This window comes from Cannabis sativa, chromosome 4, assembly GCF_029168945.1.
Source record: "Cannabis sativa cultivar Pink pepper isolate KNU-18-1 chromosome 4, ASM2916894v1, whole genome shotgun sequence".
Taxonomy (NCBI): domain Eukaryota; kingdom Viridiplantae; phylum Streptophyta; class Magnoliopsida; order Rosales; family Cannabaceae; genus Cannabis; species Cannabis sativa.
This window is the reverse complement of record NC_083604.1, coordinates 76,252,511-76,271,342: the sequence shown is the minus strand read 5'-3', so window position 1 is coordinate 76,271,342 and position 18,832 is coordinate 76,252,511. Positions and strand designations below refer to the sequence as shown.

General features: G+C 33.7%; 3 protein-coding genes across 9 annotated transcripts; all 3 read left to right on the top strand.

Annotated features, from left to right (window-relative positions):
• The first annotated feature begins 830 nt into the window (after positions 1 to 830).
• LOC133028990 (uncharacterized) lies at positions 831 to 2,605 on the top strand. Its single transcript, XM_061114012.1, has 6 exons — positions 831 to 995; positions 1,169 to 1,327; positions 1,814 to 1,869; positions 2,023 to 2,139; positions 2,414 to 2,474; positions 2,594 to 2,605. Exons 1-6 carry the CDS (start codon positions 831 to 833, stop codon positions 2,603 to 2,605), a joined length of 570 nt encoding a protein of 189 aa, XP_060969995.1.
• LOC115714473 (uncharacterized) lies at positions 1,054 to 8,923 on the top strand. Of its 7 annotated transcripts, none has more exons than XM_061114556.1 (9): positions 1,054 to 1,327; positions 2,016 to 2,659; positions 2,811 to 2,877; positions 2,991 to 3,066; positions 5,498 to 5,564; positions 5,907 to 5,973; positions 6,548 to 6,633; positions 7,530 to 8,550; positions 8,642 to 8,923. In XM_061114556.1, exons 2-8 carry the CDS (start codon positions 2,626 to 2,628, stop codon positions 7,535 to 7,537), a joined length of 405 nt encoding a protein of 134 aa, XP_060970539.1. In that variant the 5' UTR covers positions 1,054 to 1,327; positions 2,016 to 2,625; the 3' UTR covers positions 7,538 to 8,550; positions 8,642 to 8,923. The 7 variants fall into 7 exon arrangements, with proteins under 7 accessions (XP_060970539.1, XP_060970540.1, XP_060970538.1 ...); XM_061114557.1 differs by having other exon boundaries at positions 6,349 to 6,633; XM_061114555.1 differs by lacking the exons at positions 7,530 to 8,550; positions 8,642 to 8,923 and having other exon boundaries at positions 2,016 to 2,139; positions 2,414 to 2,474; positions 2,594 to 2,659; positions 6,548 to 6,895.
• A 2,655-nt stretch (positions 8,924 to 11,578) lies between these two features.
• On the top strand, positions 11,579 to 14,253 carry LOC115714439 (calcium uniporter protein 2, mitochondrial). The gene is made up of 2 exons (XM_030643153.2): positions 11,579 to 12,261; positions 13,617 to 14,253. The coding sequence occupies exons 1-2, from the start codon at positions 11,692 to 11,694 to the stop codon at positions 14,100 to 14,102; spliced, it is 1,056 nt and encodes a 351-aa protein (XP_030499013.1). The 5' UTR covers positions 11,579 to 11,691; the 3' UTR covers positions 14,103 to 14,253.
• Positions 14,254 to 18,832: the final 4,579 nt, after the last annotated feature.

The following is an 18,832-nucleotide window of genomic DNA, read 5'->3' as shown; positions in this document are numbered from 1 at the left end:
AGGTGTTCTGGTCATGATCACTATTTTTTTTTCTTTACGTAAATTATGTTATCCTTTGATCTTGTCATGGCTTATATACATTTTATGTATATCGATAACTTAATCAATGTGTAGATGTTTCTCAAAGATAAGGGAGAAAAAAAAACCCATAACTACCATAGTTTATTAACTTGATAAAAAGTACAGAATAAATTAAAATTAATGTATATAGTACATACTTGAAAAATATAAATTAGCTAATAATCGATACACATGAGTGTGTGTGATAAGTTATAATATATATAACATAATAATAATATGTATATATCTTTATATATTAAAAGTGCCTATCTAACGACATTTCTTGGTTTAACGTGAATTCTTGGTTTAACGATTCTTTTATTTTTTTTAACCCAAAAATAAATAATTTTTATTTTTTTGTAAACGGGTTCTTTTAACGCCGTTAACTTTTTTTTTATAAATATATATATATATATATAAAAAAAAAATCATCTCAATCGTAGCTCTGTTTGCTCTGTTTATTTACATAAATGAATTGTTTCTCTTCTTAGGGCTACCATCGATACCTTCTATCTATGGCTGCGATCTCATTCAACACGCTGAATTTCCCATCTGGGTTTGCTTTTCCAGGTTGAATTTCTCATTCAATTCATTCATTTTTGGTCGTTTTGACAAAATTTCATGCAGTCTTCTTCTTAACCAAGTCGTCTCTCTCTTTCTCTGTAGGTGTTGTGGAAATTGATGATCTGGGTTTTCATCAAAAGGGTCTAATTTGATAGATTTGGATCTGATCCTGATCATTGGATCAATACTTTTCTCGAAAAGAAAAAATGGGTGTTGATTACTATAACATATTGAAGGTGAATAGGAACGCCACAGATGATGATTTGAAGAAAGCTTACAGGAGATTGGCCATGAAATGGCACCCTGATAAGAATCGTAATAACAAAAAGGAAGCCGAAGCTACATTTAAGCAGATCTCTGAGGCTTATGAGGCAAGTTCTTTTTTTTTGTTCATTGATGTTTGTTTAAGCTTCTTGAGTTCATTTTAATTGATGGGTTTTGCTCTTTTTTTGTATTATTGGAATTATATTGTTGGATATTGGGATATGAGATCATAGTTCATGATTCCTTATGTTAAAACTTCATGGCGATGAACGCCTTGAAGGAAGATTTTTTGGAGATACAGATCGGCACCTCCGCCGACTCGTTAGCGAAGTCATTGGACTCGCAGAGAGAGCTATTCCATAGCCAGGTCGATCAGCTTCAAAGAATCGTTGTCACTCAATGCAAACTCACTGGCGCAAATCCACTATCCCAAGAAATGGTATGCTTTCTCTATTTCCTTTTCGCTTTCCTGTTTGGCTATCAAGAAATGCTAGGAATTAGATATTTTTAACTTTCCAAGTTAAGGGATTACGGTGCCTACTCGTTTTGACGCGATATGTTAATATGCATGAGAGTAATTTGATTCATTTTCCCCTTTGAATATGTGTGAGTGTTATTTGTAACAACCCTAAGCAATTTGAAAGAAATGATTTTAATGAAAATGTCTAATTTAATTCAACTCCTTGCTTTAAGCTTGATTTTACATCAACTGCCAAATACTTTGGTACATTTGTGTTTGCCAGACAGGAATGAGTGTGCGAGCTTTTATTTTACTTAGTTATTATAAATATAATTAATTGTTCAATTGACATCTTCTCTTCCCTACAGGAGTTTCCGTTTATGTTCTTAAATATCTTTGATAATAACTTAAGATAGTTTTTTTCTTTCCAAAGTAAGAGATAATTTTTCTTAATTATGTGTTCAGAATTGTACTTTTGGAATTCTCCTTTTCTCCTCCTCATCTGGAACCAAAATGCAAGTGTAAAATGAAAAATCATGTTTCAAATGCATATATGCACGTAATAACAAAGAGGAAGCCGAAGCTACATTTAAGCAGATCTCTGAGGCTTATGAGGCAAGTTCTTTTCTTTTGTTCATTGATATTTTTTTTTACTGTCATGTTTCAGTGCACAGGTTTTCATTGAGGTTTATCTTACCACCACTATGGTACTATGCTACATTCTTTATTCTGAAAATGGTTACCTTAAAAGATGCTAGGAAAGACCTAGACTTGCAACATCAGTCATTACAGTAAGTTAACAACACAGACCAAAATAGTTACCGCTGTTTAGTTGGTTGATTTGTCTATGATATTTTGTTTCAATATATTGGTATTGGTTCATGTGCTATTCGAGTAAAAGAGGGAAAGTTTCTCTATTGTGTATCTTCCTGTTAAAGATCATGTATACATATATAATAGTTTTGTATCAAGAAGATATATTAAATTTATAAAATGGTTTGGTATGGCCTGCGATTCTCTGTTTGATCTTCTCCATAAGGCTATTGTAAATTGATTCTTTCTCAGACATAATCAACTTCCTACTATTGCAATAGTGAGATCATATGACACATTTGGGGCGTCTCCGGTATGTAACTATATGAGATTTGATTTGTCTAAAGTTTCTTTTTTCGATTTTTATTTATGTTTTTTTAGGGATCAAGGATTCATTAGATTGTCGTGTACAATTGCTGTTTTGTTTTGAAGAAAACGAGCTGAGAGTGATTCTACTGTTCCTGATGCTCCGATTCAAGCTGAAAAATTTGCTCAAAGGTTTGATTTTTCTTTTGTCTTTATGTTATGAGCCTTTTAATCATAAGTGCTGAAATTCACCAAATTCCCTTAAAAGCATCGGTTTTATATTTTTCCTGTGTAAATTGTGGTGAGAAATGAGAATTTTTGATTGTGCATTGCTTTTTGGAAGGTATTCTGAACTACTTGAGGATTTCAAGAAAGATCCTGAAAGTCATGGGGGGCCTCCTGATTGTATCGTAAGACAAATGCTTAGCAATAGCATCAATAGCCGAGTTTAGCTTACATTTATTTTTAACAAAAATAGCACTTTGTGTAAATTTTCCATGATATTATGCTATTCACTCTGCAGGATTTGGATTTTTCCTCCATCTTCTTTGTCCCTGGCTGAAAAAGGCTTGCGTGAATTATCTGGTGTCAATGTTGAGGTGATAACTTCCCCCCTTTCCAAACAAATATTTAGCTCCTAATTGGCTGTAACGTCCCCGCTTCAAGCCTCCATTGGGCCCTTACACCCACGGACTAATGGCTCTTATACACGAGTTCGTCACTCTGGCTGCTTCCTGGATCGATGACTGACCCTACAGACCAACACGAGTGTTTCCAGCGTGCTTTGTCCTCACTCGCACGCTTCCTGGGAAAACTTCCCAGGAGGTCACCCATCCTTGAAATTGCTCCCAGGTCAAGCACGCTTAACTGTGGAGTTCTTTCGTGATGGGCTACCGAAAAACAAGATGCACCTTGTTGACATAGGTAGTACCAATCAATCCATTTAAACCCTCTTCAACTGTGTAGTCCCATACCTACACAGTCTCAGAATCATCCCACTTGACATTCCCCAGGCGGTGTGGGATTGCACAGCTTACCCGGTGTTTCCCCTTACGGATCACGGGACTACTGACTGTCACAATCACCCCCCCTTACGGGGTCCGACGTCCTCGTCGACCACACTTCCACGTTTGGGGTCGAGGCTGCGATACCATTTTGTAACGTCCCCGCTTCAAGCCTCCATTGGACCCTTACACCCACGGATTAATGGCTCTTATACACGAGTACACCACTGCTGGCCGCTTCTGGATTGATGGTGACCCTACGGACCAACACGAGTGTTTCGGCGTGCTTTGTCCTCACTCACACGCATCCTGGGAAAACTTCCCAGGAGGTCACCCATCCTTGAAATTGCTCCAGGCCAAGCACGCTTAACTGTGGAGTTCTTTCGAGATGGGCTACCGAAAAACAAGATGCACCTTGTTGATATAGGTAGTACCAATCAATCCATTTAAGCTTTCTTTAACTGTGTAGTCCCATACCTACACAGTCTCAGAATCATCCTGCCCGACAACGACCTTCCCCGGGCGGTGTGGGATTGCACGGCTTACCGATGTTTCCCCTTACGGATCACGAGCTGCGGCCATCACAATCACCCCCCCCCGCCACGGGGTCCGAGCGTCTCGTCGACCACCTTCCCGGCCGGGTCGAGGCTGCGATACCATTTGTAACGTCCCCCGCTTCAAGCCTCCATTGGGCCGCTTACACCCACGGACTAATGGCTCTTATACACGAGTTCGTCCACTACCGCTTCTGGATCGATGATCGACCTACGGACCAACACGAGTGTTTCCGGCGTGCTTTGTCCTCACTCGCACGCTTCCCGGGAAAACTTCCCGGGAGGTCACCCATCCTTGAAATTGCTCCTGTGTCAAGCACGCTTAACTTGTGGAGTTCTTTCGTGATGGGCTACCGAAAACAAGATGCACTTGTTGACATAGGTAGTACCCGATCAATCCATTTAAACCTGCTTCTTGTAGTAGTCCATGCACACGGTCTGAATCATCCCACTTGACATTCCCGGGCGGTGTGGGATTGCACGGCTACCGGTGTTTCCCCACGGATCACGGGACTGCGGCTATCACGATAAATTGTGACGGTCGGTATCCGTGATCCGTAAGGGGAAACACCGGGTAAGCTGTGCAATCCCACACCGCCTGGGGAATGTCAAGTGGGATGATTCTGAGACTGTGTAGGTATGGGACTACACAGTTGAAGAGGGTTTAAATGGATTGATTGGTACTACCTATGTCAAAGCATGGGTGACCTCCTGGGAAGTTTTCTCAGGAAGCGTGCGAGTGAGGACAAAGCATGCTGGAAACACTCGTGTTGGTCTGTAGGGTCAGTCATCAGTCCATGAAGTAGCCAGAGTGGCGTACTCGTGTATAAGAGCCATTCATTCCGTGGGTGTAAGGACCCAATGGAGGCTTGAAGCGGGGACGTTACAAATGGTATCGAGCCTTGACCTGCCGGAAGGTGGTCGACGAGACGTCGGACCCCGTAGCGGGGGTGATTGTGACGGATCGGTAGTCCCGTGATCCGTAAGGGGAAACACCGGTAAGGCTGTGCAATCCCACACCGCCTGGGGAAGGTCAAGTGGGATGATTCTGAGACTGTGTAGGTATGGGACTACACAGTTAAAGAAAGCTTAAATGGATTGATTGGTACTACCTATATCAACAAGGTGCATCTTGTTTTTCGGTAGCCCATCTCGAAAGAACTCCACAGTTAAGCGTGCTTGGCTTGGAGCAATTTCAAGGATGGGTGACCTCCTGGGAAGTTTTCCCAGGATGCGTGTGAGTGAGGACAAAGCACGCTGGAAACACTTGTGTTGGTCTGTAGGGTCAGTCATCAATCCAGGAAGCAGCCAGAGTGGCGTACTCGTGTATAAGAGCCATTAATCTGTGGGTGTAAGGGTCCAATGGAGGCTTGAAGCGGGGACGTTACATTGGCTGTCATTTTCAATTGGCATTTTATTCATTTATTCTCAGTTAGTTTCTCTACTTTATTCTTCTGTTACAATTCTTACAGTTGAAAAACTTAGATCCCTTAGTACATCGTGCCATTGCTGCCACTTCTGTTGTTCCAGATCTCAGAGGTAAATCCTTTTTTCGTCTAAGTTTGTTGCAGATGATTGAATATGTGTTTAAGTTTCAATATAGAATACCACTTGTCAGGTGATAACAAGCTCATAATAAAAGAACTGAAACTTGCTTTAGATCTTGGTCATGGACTTGTCTATGTAAACTTTTATTTTAGGCTTTTCAAGTCTGAAGTATCTTGAGCTCTTTTTACTTAAAACTGCCATTTCAGCTTTTTTCTTTGTTTTTAGATCGTTATGACAAGATTCCAACTTCTATCGAATCAAAGCTCTTGCCATTTTCCTGTGTAAATTGTGGTGAGAAATGAGAATTTCTGATTGTGCATTGCTTTTTGGAAGGTATTCTGAACTACTTGAGGATTTCAAGAAAGATCCTGAAAGTCATGGGGGGCCTCCTGATTGTATCGTAAGACAAATGCTTAGCAATAGCATCAATAGCCGAGTTTAGCTTACATTTATTTTAAATAATTACTTTTCACACGTTTAGTGAATATTAACACTGGCAATTTATTGTTATTTTCTGTTGTTTTTTTTTTTTTGTTTAAATATGAATTTGAATTAAAGTAATATACGTGTATATTAAATAAATATAAATATACATGTGTTTCCTATTTAAAAGTTATTTGAATGTTATTCAAATTATTGTTATTTTTTTTATTTTATTTTTTTAAGAAACTGAATATTTTTAGTTATGCTCATAAATATCATCATGAAATAAGGAAGCAGTTTTAATTTGAAAATTGTTAATTTTTTGAATTTGAACTTAGGGATGTGATATTAGGTTAATCATACCTAATATCTCTGCTGGCTCATCTCTTCTTCTCCTCTCTCCATAGATTTGCTCTCAGGTCTCAATTCCATCTCACTGTAATGCAATTTTTAATAATCTCACTTTCATATTTATAATGTTTAGATTTAATTAACTAACACTAAAACTCTCTTTCTTTATCATCGTCTTCTCCTCTCCTTTCTCAATCAAGGTCAATCCTGAAGCCTCCACTCCAATTTACTCGCTCCGTGGCCTCGACAACTTCAAGTTCTTCTCGTTGTCTTTCTACTGGTACTGGTAAGAGTACTCTGTCTTCATTGTCTTTTTACTTCTCAACACCTTATCGTCTTTTTACTCTATTCTCAAATTTGCTGGATTCTTTCCAATTTCGTTGACTTTATGTTTGCTGGTAATTAAAGTTTATTGCAATTTTTCTATAATTTTCAATTGCGTGGGTACTGATTTTGCTGCCCTTTTATATTTTAAAGTTATTTGTTTTGTGAAAAAAATAGTAATAATAATAATTTGTTTATATATGTGTAAGTATTTTTGATGGCCAGTCTGCTGAGTATTTTGTCTTCTGGGTTTTGATGGCCGATCCGTGATTTCTTTGCCCTTTTATATTTTAAAGTTATTTGTTTTGTGAAAAAAATAGTAATAATAATAATTTGTTTATATATGTGTAAGTATTTTTGATAGACCATTACTTTTTAACCAATAATAGCTAATTAATTAAAGAATAAGTTAGTTCTATAAGGAATCTCATGCATATATATAGCACAATATATATGTATAAAAGTTTTAGTATAAGTTATACTGTATAAATTTATATTTAAGGGTATATTTAAACTAGATTTTGCATTTTTCTATGTTATTATTCTTATTATACTCTTTTCGATCGCTTTAATATATACCTTATAGCATGCTATACATATAAATATATATATAGATATAAATATATATCTTTATATATAAGTACTGTGTTTATTTAATAGAAATCGTTGATATAATAATTTTTTTTATTAAAAATAATACCATAAAATCAATCAACTTGCAAAGATATACTTGGATGCTGAGGATGACTGCACAGAGGCCTTGAATATGGATGATCGTTACATTAAAGATAGAAAAATATATGGCCATTCGCATGTAGAGGTTTATTTGATGTTCGCGTGTATTTTTCTCTTTTCTAGGATGCTGAGGATGACTGCACAGAGGCCTTGAATATGGATGACTACACAGAGGCCTTGAATATGGATGATCGTTATATCTTCTTCTGGAAATGTTGCTTGCTCTGTATTGTGACTTGAAATTAGTATTTGTTTTTTCTTCCTTTGAAAAGATAGAAAAATATATGGTCATTCGCATGTAGAGGTTTATTTGATGTTCGCGTGTATTTTTCTTTTTTTCACTGACTAGGTTTTTCTTATGTAATGATTAATGATTAGTAAGTTAATCACATGACATCACTGTAGTTACTGTGCTTATATTTGTTCTATTAATTTAGTATAGATTTTTTAATTTTGGAGGTTTTATTGGGGGGAAAGAAACATTAACTTTTTCTTTTGGCTCATGCTTGTTATGTCTCACAATATGTCTGCTCCAAATGTTTATTGCTTTTTCCAATATATATATGCAGCCTGTCACAAGTACTATTTAGAAGACAGAAGTGTCTGGGGCTCAAGACTACATCAAAGTTTCAACGATTTAGTTTTTTTTTTTTTATTCAAGCGTTTATATATTACATCATGTTTTACCTGGGACTCGAACCCAGGACCTCCAACACTCACACACCCACCTATGGCCACTTGAGCTAGCCCCAAGTGGTTACTCAACGATTTAGTTTTCTAGCATACTAATAAACCTGCATACTAATGTTTGTCTTATCTACTAAATTCTGCTAGGCTTGCAATGCTCTTGTAAGATATAAAACTCTAACTAATAGTAACTGTTTATATTCTAATGTGTGCATTGCATTTCCATCAATATATCTTAAATTGTTTTCCATTAATTGGACCATAAAATCAATCAATCAATCGTTGAACTTCTTGCATATTCATACTAACCGTTACATATTCTGTATAAATTATTAGTGCAAGGACATATGTACAACTCGACGATGGTACAGAGTTGCTAGATGCTGTGATGTTCGGTGATGTTGCAGAAAACATATTCTCATGTACTGCAGTTCAATTAAGATCATATTCGGACGAGGTAACTATAAAAAAATAAATATGTAAAATTTATACATTTTCGTACATAGAAATACATTAAAACTTATAACCAATCATTTTTTTTTCTTCAGAAACATAAGTTGTTTGTCCAAAAAACTACAAGGCAACTATCAGCCAAAAAATGGAGAATTCAGTTGTACGTAGATGCAAACCGAACAATGAGTTCAAAGTACAATCAGTTCACCATTCAAGCAGTTGAACCAATGGAAGATTAGGCAGAAGTTGCCATTTTTCTTTTACAGTAATTTTATTTTATTTAGTGTTAAGACTTTTCTTGGTGCCGAGCTTCTTTCACTTTCTATTGACTTGTTATCTACGGATTTACATGGAGTATTGTATGCAAGTATTTCATATACCAAATTTTCTAGAAGTAAATAATAAGTATCATTTTATTTTGATTTATATATACCTAATTATATTTTACCAACCAATTATAATAGCACAAATATTAATTTGCTAAAACAAATCATTCGTATAATCATACCTTCACATACAATCTAAATAAGAAGTAAAAAAAAAAAGTAAATTTTACCTAAAACTAACATTTACGTGCCTCGGCACGTAACTCCTACCTAGTATATATATATATGTATATAACCTTTTGAAATCTATCAATTCAAAATGGGTTTTTTTTTTAAAAAAAAAAATATAACATAAACAAAATACAATTATATATATATATATCTACATGATCATTATATATATATACAACTTAAATTTTTTTTTTTGAGATGTAAATATACAACTTAATTAGGCAGCCTAATTATGAAGAAGTTTAGATAATGATGAAATATATATAGTTAATTTTTGCCAATTATATACGTAAAATGACAGGATGATATTCACATCATCAGTGAATTTTGACACTTAATTATCCCACTAAAAATATGGATTTATACAAATCATTTGCCACAAAAGCAAACTAATGACTATATACCTATAGATTAACCATTTTTAGTTATTTACTCTTTTTTCTGAAAAAAAATTATCAGTTTTGAAAAATTAGATATTTATATTAATTTTGCAGACATTATATAAATATCGAGTAATGTTATCATCTGATGTGTTAACTCAATCTATATGATCAGTTCCAAAAAAAATATCATTTGAACCAAATTTGAATTTAATCATTTATAAAATCTGTTTTATAAAATCACATTGAAATTAACTGTACAATACATTAAATTTTTCTTATCGTAATTGATCAACCTGAAGAAAGAAGAGCCTTATTATTATTAATTATTATAATGAGCAACTAACTACCTATTTAATTAATGACATTACGAGTTGTTTTTGGTTTAGTTTAGTTTTTTTTTTAAAAAAAAAATTATACATATAACTACCATGCTATTGTGAATATAGCATTAGCTATTCTACGCATTATCATTAAATGCTGCGCGTTTTACTTAATTATTAGATTAGATTTCTTGATTTTCACGGATTAATTATAATTATAAGAAAATTTTCATTTTAACCCCATAAAATCTTGATAATTGAATAAATATTATATTTAGTGTAATTTTATAAAAAATAAATCATTTTAAACAAATATTAAATTTAATCGGTTTTTGAAAATTCAAGTAATAATGTTCTGTTTTATAAATATATGGAAATTAACCGCGCGTGGTCATAATTCTGGTTCTTGTTCTTATTATCCAAATTTAACTAGAATTAATAAATTTAAATTAATTTTCAACAAAATTTAATTTTGTCTTAAACTTTTAATAATAAAATTTTTATTAATTACTTTCAGAAAAAAAAAAAGAAGTTATTAATATATAAGAATAAAGAACATTATTTTAGCACATTGAATAATGAATTTAGATTTTATTATTATTATTTTTTGCATTAGTTGGGTAAAAAATTACTTTTACATTATTTGTTTGGCTAAGTTACTAAAGGTAACCAGTGAGTTTTAAAAATTATTTTCAGTAACTTAGCCAAACAATTACTTATTTTTTATTATTTTGAATTATATCGAGTAGTTACCTTATTCTTTAAAAATAAATAAATAGTTACCTTATTGAACCTGACAAAAAGAAAGTTAAGTAAAAAAATTAATAATGAGTAATTATCATAGATAAAAATTAAATGTGAAAGATTTTTGCATTGACGATATTTTTTTTTCTCATTATTGGAGAAAGGTAATTAATAGTATATGTGGCGACACGTTTGCGTTCACGCTATGCACATCACCTTCACCAGTTAATGACTTGGCTGCCAGTTATGTTACTCTGTGACCGTTTCTATTTTACTACTTTTAACTCCAAGATAACATCTGCTTACTCCTTTACACGTGTCATTTCAAAATATATGCAGCGAACCGTTGTAGAAAATCTTGGTTACAATTAAGTCAATTTACTTGTCCTCCTCTGTTAATTATTATTATTATTATTATTATTATTATTATTATTATTATTTTCAATACTAACTTTTAATGTGAATTTTTCAATGGTTAGCTAAGCAATTTTTACTTTGATAAAAATTCAAATACTTTAATATTAATTAATTTTAATAAATTGGAAAACGAACATGTTAATCAACACTTAACTTATAATCACAATTTTTTAGAATTCAAAATTTGATATAATAAGCTACTCCTTCCTACTCATTTATTTGTGTTACGTTACTCCTCTTCTTGATAATTAAATATTATTTCAACGATTTAACAAAAAAATATTATTTCAACGGTTTAGATTATGCCACGTTTCGTTTTACCCTCACATTATTGAAAGTCAACATCATTGGATAACAACTTTCTTAAATTTTTCATATGATTAAACGGCACGGATTGTTTTAGATGATCTAACCTAACCAACCACGTGTAAGGTGATTAAAACAAACCCATGAGATTTTTTTTAAAAAAAAAAAAAATCTCTCGTGAATTAGTATCAATTTCTCGTAATAACGAATCATCCGGAAAGTAAAGGCTAAAATTTATTTATCGAGAGAATATCGCGATATTTTCATTATATCTCCTTCGTCTTCCCCAATTAACACCCTATATAAAGAAAATAAGTCACCATTGTTAAATCGCTCAAAACCAGTAACCCTTTTATTTTCTTCTCTCATTACCAGAAACTTCGGAAAGAAGATTTCTTTTCTCTAATTCTACTCAACAATGGCGTCTAAGAAATCATTAGCCCAGCGTCTCTTTAACATTTACAAATTCTCTTCCAAAAGCGTAACCAGTTGCCGGATATCTTCATCCACTGCTCAAAATCGCATTCCCCGTAGTCCTAATCGTTCTAATCTCGCTCCTGATCCAGGAGACAATGCCATCTTCAGTCGCTTTATTCACAAGAGGGCTATGCAGGATGCGATGTCTCCCGAGCTACGCTCAGTACCAATGGGAGGTAACCTGATTGAGAAACTTAAGGAAATTGGAATCGGCCGGGACCGGATTCGCTTGGACGGTCTTACTCCACCTCCGGCCACGGAAACTTCGTCGTCGGAGAGGCCAGGGCTTACGATTGCTGATACGAAAAAGTTACTTCGGGTTACCCAACTAGAGGCTGTTAAATCGAAGCTGAGAGAAATTCCTCAGAGCAGTATCTCTTACACGGAATTTGTACGGATCTGCGAGGAGACTTGTTCTGATTCAGAGCAAGGACGACAATTTGCTAAAATGCTAGATGAGAGTGGAAACGTCGTCGTTTTCGGGAACGTTGTTCTTCTCCGACCAGAACAGGTAAAATTACATTCTAACATAATAAATAAAATTGATAATTAATTAGTTTGTATTATTTTTGTTCTTGTTGTGTGTTTGAATTTTTTGGTGATTTCAGATTCAGATTGTCATGGTCCTGAAAGGTTTAAATTCTTTTCAGGAGATTCATTCATTCATGCACTTCGCGTAGTGTTTTTGATTGTTTTAGTTCTTTTTTTTCAATTTTGGGGATCTGATAAATTTTTATAATGATTTATTTTCTTTTCAACAGGAAAATGAATGAAACTTTGTTGTTTCGCCAGATCTAAACACGTTTGTTGGGAGAACAAATATAAACCCTTTCGGTTTCAACAATGGCTCAAGAATTTTCACCATTTTTATTTTCCTCCGCCTTTATGGCCCCATACCAGTCCTCTCAAAAAAATTTATTTAAATTGAGGACTTGACAGAAAATTAATGAGTCATGTAGAAACATGATAACTTTTGCATTTGGTCCCCCAAAAAAATAAAAGAAAAAAAGAAAAAAAAAAATAGAGAGAATCAACTAGTTGAAAAAGGAATTATACTTTTTCTTCGGTGAGAACATAATTATGATCATAAAAGTTCTTTTGGAAGAGGATTCTCAACTAGGAAAAAAAACAGTTTTTTAAATGAAAAATTAGAAGAACAAAAAATTAAGAGTTTTTCTTGAAACTAAATTAGAGGTTTTGTTTGGTTTAGTTTTGTTTGGTTTATTATTTATTTTTTCAAAAAAAATATATATACATAACTACCATGCTATTGTGAATTATGGATAGGCATTAGCTAGATTTCTCTACCTATTATCACTAAATTAGCAATTAGTTACTTATTATAAATTTGCTGATGATAATAAGTTTGTTAAGAGAGTCTAAATAATGGACTTTTAGGACATGTGGTATTAGTTTTCTTTTAATTTCTCTGTTAGGTTTTTTTTTGTTCTCTTCTTCAGGGTTTTCCTAAGATAATTGGCTTTTTTTTTTAGTGTTCTGCATAGTTTATATTCATATATTTATGTTTGTTTGAATTCGATGATATTGTATAGTATTGCTAACAATTATTTTTGGAGTCATGTTTAGCCTCATCGGCTCTAAATGTTTCAGTTGTCCTTTTCTAAAATTTAGTTCATGGCTGGCATTATTGGGAGGGGTCCCTTGATTGATCATTTTGTTGTTTTGCTTTCTTTCACGAAAGAGTTCAATATTTTCAATTCTATCATACTAATATTATTATTATAATAGTCCTATTTTATATATGTTACTTGTCAATGTATACAATATTCCCTAACTAATAGCACTACATCTGTTTAGGCTGAGTCATCTTTTACCCAAACATTTTTGTAATTGTCTTAATTTCAGGTAGCCAAAGTGATTCAAGAACTGATTCCGTCTCCAGAACCAAGCTCCAACGACCCAAGAAGAAAAGAGCTTGAAGAGTTAGAGAATCAGAAGGGTGAGATTGACGAGAGGGCCGAGTCCCTGGTCCGAAAGGAGCTCTGGTGCGGTCTGGCTTACCTAATGGTTCAAACGGCTGGGTTCATGAGGCTAACATTTTGGGAACTGTCTTGGGATGTGATGGAGCCAATTTGCTTCTATGTCACATCCATTTACTTCATGGCTGGGTATGCATTCTTCCTTAGGACATCCAAAGAGCCTTCTTTCGAAGGGTTTTTCCATAGCAGGTTTATGGCTAAGCAGAAAAGATTAATGAAGCAATATGATTTCGATATTGGAAGGTATAATGAGCTGAGAAAAGCTTGTTATCCATCATCATCAACGCCTTATAATTCGACCACTTCTTTTGATAAAGCAGGAAAGGTCCAATTGGGTGTTGTACATGATTAATTCATTTGATAAAATAACAACGATATAGTAATAAGAAAAACAAGAAGAGAAAAAATAGCATACAATTTTGGTTAATATTCTCCATTTTTTTGTTAATGTTTTTGTTTTATCTTTGCAAGAAGTTAAACAAAATTGTTATATCTCTCTAAAAGTCTCTTAATTCTCTGGTTTATTTTATATCACTCTGTATATCACCATTTAACTTTTATGCTTAACTTATATTGTCCATCATCCACAATTCCAATACTAATATTTCTACCTAATCATGCCTTTGTCATTACTTTTAATTTTTTTTTTATTATTATTATTATTGAGAAAATTTGGAGTGCACTCCTATTCAGACATATATTGTTGAGTACCATCAGGACTTCTTAGTAATTCAGTCAAACTTTTTGGTTATTGAAAATGAAAATGGTTTTGTAGATTTACGTTTTGGGGGAAATATGAAAAATTTTAGTATGAATTAATTTGGTCAATTTTGGTTTTGAGTTGAGAATAGGATAGTTTTGTTTTGGGTATTGGGTTTCGATTCCAACTTAGTTGGCCGGCCATGAGGTCATAACATATCTCATTCCCAATGTTTGATTATTTTATCTTTTTATTCAATAATAGTGGCTTCATTCCTACGAAATGCTAAAATAGCCTAGTATTTTCCTTCCATAATAATTTTTAAAAAATATTGTTGATTATTGTGAGTGGTACCTAATAATAATGCTGGTATGAAAAATATTGAATATTTAAGCCACAAATCCCACATTTAATAATTTGAATAGAATAAATACAAATTTTATATTTTAGAGCAATCTAATCTATATTATAATTCAAGAGAAATGCTAAAGGGCACCCGTGGTGCTTAGCACCCTTCTATGTGTCAATATCGTTATTGATCTAATTAAGTATCAGGTCTCATATAATTTAATATAATAGCTTTTAGAGAGTATTGCTAGGCAATCGCAACACGACATGTCGCAAATGTACTAGGCACCATTGATGCTTAGTAACAATGCTTATAATTCAAAACCGTAATATTTCTTTACTAAATTTGTGCCAGGTATTGTCCATTGTGCATGACTACTCAATTTTATAATTTATCCAATTAATATTGAACCACTAACATGGTGTTAGAGAATAATTTTCTTTAAGTAAGAGTTAAAACTTAGTGCACATTTCCTATATTATGTTACAACTTCCAATATCTCTTTTACAGTCCCTACATAAAAAGCATGTGGATAGACAATAATTATATATATTAGGGATAAAACAGTGTTGAAAAATGAATTATAGGCAATGAATGAAAATGATGAGTTGTAACCAGGGAAGGTTTCTTCTATTTTATCTAAAAAGAGAAGAAGAGAATTGTAGTTTGTGTTTTTTATTTTTTAATTTTTTTGGATTGGATATGAAGATTTTGTGGGCTTATTTTGGTTCAATAATGATATATGTATATCATGAATGTGGAGTGGTCCTTAAAGGCAGCCACAACCACAAGACAAAACTATATGAAACGAAGGTGCTATGACCATGAGTTTGTGACTAAGGGAGGTGAACTCAAACAACAAAGAAATCTCCTCCAAATTGGGAAAGCAGATTTCTTACCAACTGTCATTTGCTCACTTCCAACCTATTCCAGTTATCACCTTTTTTATTCCCACATTCTTAATTTCAACATTATATAATATTTATATTGTTATATTATTATCATTCCTTTCTCAATTTTAGACAGTAAGAAAAAAAGTAACTCTTAGAATTACTTGCAGCTAAAAATAAATAAATAAATGAATTACCTAAACTTATTCCTTATAATTTGCAAAAATCTAAAAATTCAATAAATGAAAAACCACCACAAATTTGAGTTAGTATGCACTCCTAATATCATTTGGTTACATTTCCGTGGTAAATTGGGAGTTCTTTGTTTGGTTATAGTACGAAATGATAATATAAATTAAATAATGTTTCAAGTACTGACAATTATTGTACTTACATAGTCGATATTTATATAGGACTAATCCTTTATTTTATGACGGATTCAAAATTTAATATCAAGGTGGGCTAAATACAATCTAAAACAATATATAACAAGTTGTAGCCAAGTGGAATGATGGTAGAGCAATTTCTTCTCTTACTAGTGGTTACAAATTCAATTGTGATGAAACTTATAGTTCTTCAGGGCTCAACGTGGACTCGCTTATCTCTCTATCTACGAAAACCTTATGTAATAATTGTTAGGGTTAATAAAACACTTAAAAAAATATATAAATCACAGATCTAAACATATTCCTAAAGTGCTTTAATATAGAAAACCCTAAATCATAAATCCTTTTGCTAAATTAAAGAAGAAGATGATGATAAAAGATCAGCGGAAGCACTAACCTGAAGCCATTGTTGGAGATTGCAGAGAAGGTTTTGATCTTCCAAGAATACACTATTTTCTAGAGTATTTTCTCTGATGGGGAAGGAGAGAATACAGAAACCCTAGTGTTTCTTGGGGACCACTACCTATTTATAGAGTCATCTTAGAATAACTCTTGGGTATTTATAATTTGGCCCCTCAACAAATTATAAATTAACTTATGGTATCTACACATTAATTCCATGACACTTTAATACCCTTTTGATACCCATAACATAATTGGTCACTTAAATTTGTATCACACTTTATAATAGCATATAGATTATACATATGTGCCCACAAAGGATTTTTAATCCAACAATCTCCCACTTGGGCAACATATGTTACCTGATAAATGTATAACCTTATGAGCTCAAAATTTGCTATTATGTAAAGGTATTCACAACAATCTCGTCCATCAACTATACCCATATAGGATCAAAGCGATTTTCGTCATATCAATCATGACTAAACCCATCAATGGTCACATATACAAATATAGCCAAATGACATAGATCAATCATGGATGTGTAGCATGGAAATTACATGCAATGTGAACCGAACATGCCTATTTTCAACTGGTCCTCCTTAAACCAAAGTGAGGTCAAAATTAAACATAACAAAATAGAGTGAATAAACTGAAAACTTTATTTCTGATCAGAAAATAACCAAATACATAAATGTCTTAAACAAACATAAAGCAAAGAGAATACAAACTCCCACTAAATCATGATATCCTCAAGTAATACTACACCCATATGAGCAGTGTGCTCATGAAAGACCTTGGGTGGTAATCCTTTTGTGAGCGGATCCGCTATCATGGAGTTTGTCCCAATATGCTCTATGAAAATCTGTCCACTCTGCACTCTTTCTTTCACAACTAGGAACTTTATGTCAATATGCTTTGACTTGGATGAGCTCCTATTGTTATTGGAATACAGCACTGCTGATTTATTGTCACAAAATATCTTAAGTGGTCTTTCAACATTCTCCAAAATACGCAGCCTAGTGACAAAGTTTCTCAGCCATATTCCCTGATTTGATGCCTCATAACACGCTACGAATTCAAATTTGCCATAGTGGAAGAAGCTACAAGTGTACTGTTTGACACTTTTCCAGATATAGCTCCTCCACTAACAAGAAAATGTAGCCCGATGTAGACCTTCGCTATCTTGGCATCCGGCGAAATCGAATCGAATACCCTACGACCTCCAAATGATACGATTTCCGTATGTGAGCATGTAATCTTTTGTTCTCTGAAGATACCTCATAACCCTCTTGGCTGCTATCCAATGGTCCATACCAGGGTTGCTTAAATATCTGCCTAACATCCCAACAATGTACGCAATATCTGGACGCGTACATACCTGAAGATACATTAGACTCCCTACAACTGATGCATAGGGAATCTTTTTCATTTCCTGAATTTCAAGGCTGCTTTTAGGGCATTGTCTAAGACTGAATTTGTCTCCTTTAGCAACAGGGGTATCACCTGGTCTACAATCTTGCATGCCAAACCTTTTGAGTACTTTATCGATATAGCCCTTTTGTGATAATCCAAGAATACCCCGAGAATGATCTCGACGTATTTGAATTCCTAATACAAAAGAGGCGTCACCAAGATCTTTCATCTCAAATTGCTTAGATAAAAATCTCTTGGTTTCGTGCAATAAGCCTATATCATTAGTAGCAAGCAATATGTCATCGACATATAGAACCAGAAATATGTATTTACTCCCACTGAACTTGTGATATACACAATCATCAATAATATTCATCTCAAAACCAAATGAGATAATTACTTGGTGAAACTTATGATACCACTGACGAGAAGCTTGCTTGAGTCCATAGATGGATTTCTTTAATTTGCAAACCATATTCTTTGGGTCACCAACCACAAAGTTTTCTGGTTGCTCCATATAAATTGTCTCATCAATGTCGCCATTGAGAAACGCTGTTTTAACATCCATCTGATGTAACTCAAGGTCAAAATGAGCAACAAGTGCCAATATTATCCTAAAAGAGTCTTTCGATGAAACCGGAGAGAAAGTCTCTGTATAATCAATGCCTTGTTTCTGAGTATAGCCTTTTGCTACAAGACGTGCCTTAAATCTCACCACATTACCATATTCATCCTTCTTGGTTTTAAGTATCCACTTACAACCAATTGGTTTTACACCTTCTGGTAATGGGACAACTTCCCAAACTTTATTGTCTTGCATAGACTTATTCTCTTCATCCATGGCATTAATCCACTTTTGAGAGTTAGAACTTTTCATGGCCTGATGCAAGTTGATTGGATCATCTTCCATCATTCCAATTTCATCCTCATGTTCTTGAA

Bases quoted from the DNA above. Each gene is read 5' to 3' on its own strand.
- LOC133028990 (XM_061114012.1), top strand. From the start codon at position 831: ATGGGTGTTGATTACTATAACATATTGAAGGTGAATAGGAACGCCACA. The intron at 1,870-2,022 runs GTAAAATGAAAA...TTCAGTGCACAG, and splicing joins TCTGGAACCAAAATGCAAGT to GTTTTCATTGAGGTTTATCT. The intron at 2,140-2,413 runs GTAAGTTAACAA...ATTCTTTCTCAG, and splicing joins TTGCAACATCAGTCATTACA to ACATAATCAACTTCCTACTA.
- LOC115714473 (XM_061114554.1), top strand. From the start codon at position 2,626: ATGCTCCGATTCAAGCTGAAAAATTTGCTCAAAG. The intron at 5,565-5,906 runs GTAAATCCTTTT...GCTTTTTGGAAG, and splicing joins TGTTGTTCCAGATCTCAGAG to GTATTCTGAACTACTTGAGG. The intron at 5,974-6,547 runs GTAAGACAAATG...TTCTCAATCAAG, and splicing joins GGGGGCCTCCTGATTGTATC to GTCAATCCTGAAGCCTCCAC.
- LOC115714439 (XM_030643153.2), top strand. From the start codon at position 11,692: ATGGCGTCTAAGAAATCATTAGCCCAGCGTCTCTTTAACATTTACAAA. The intron at 12,262-13,616 runs GTAAAATTACAT...TCTTAATTTCAG, and splicing joins TTCTTCTCCGACCAGAACAG to GTAGCCAAAGTGATTCAAGA.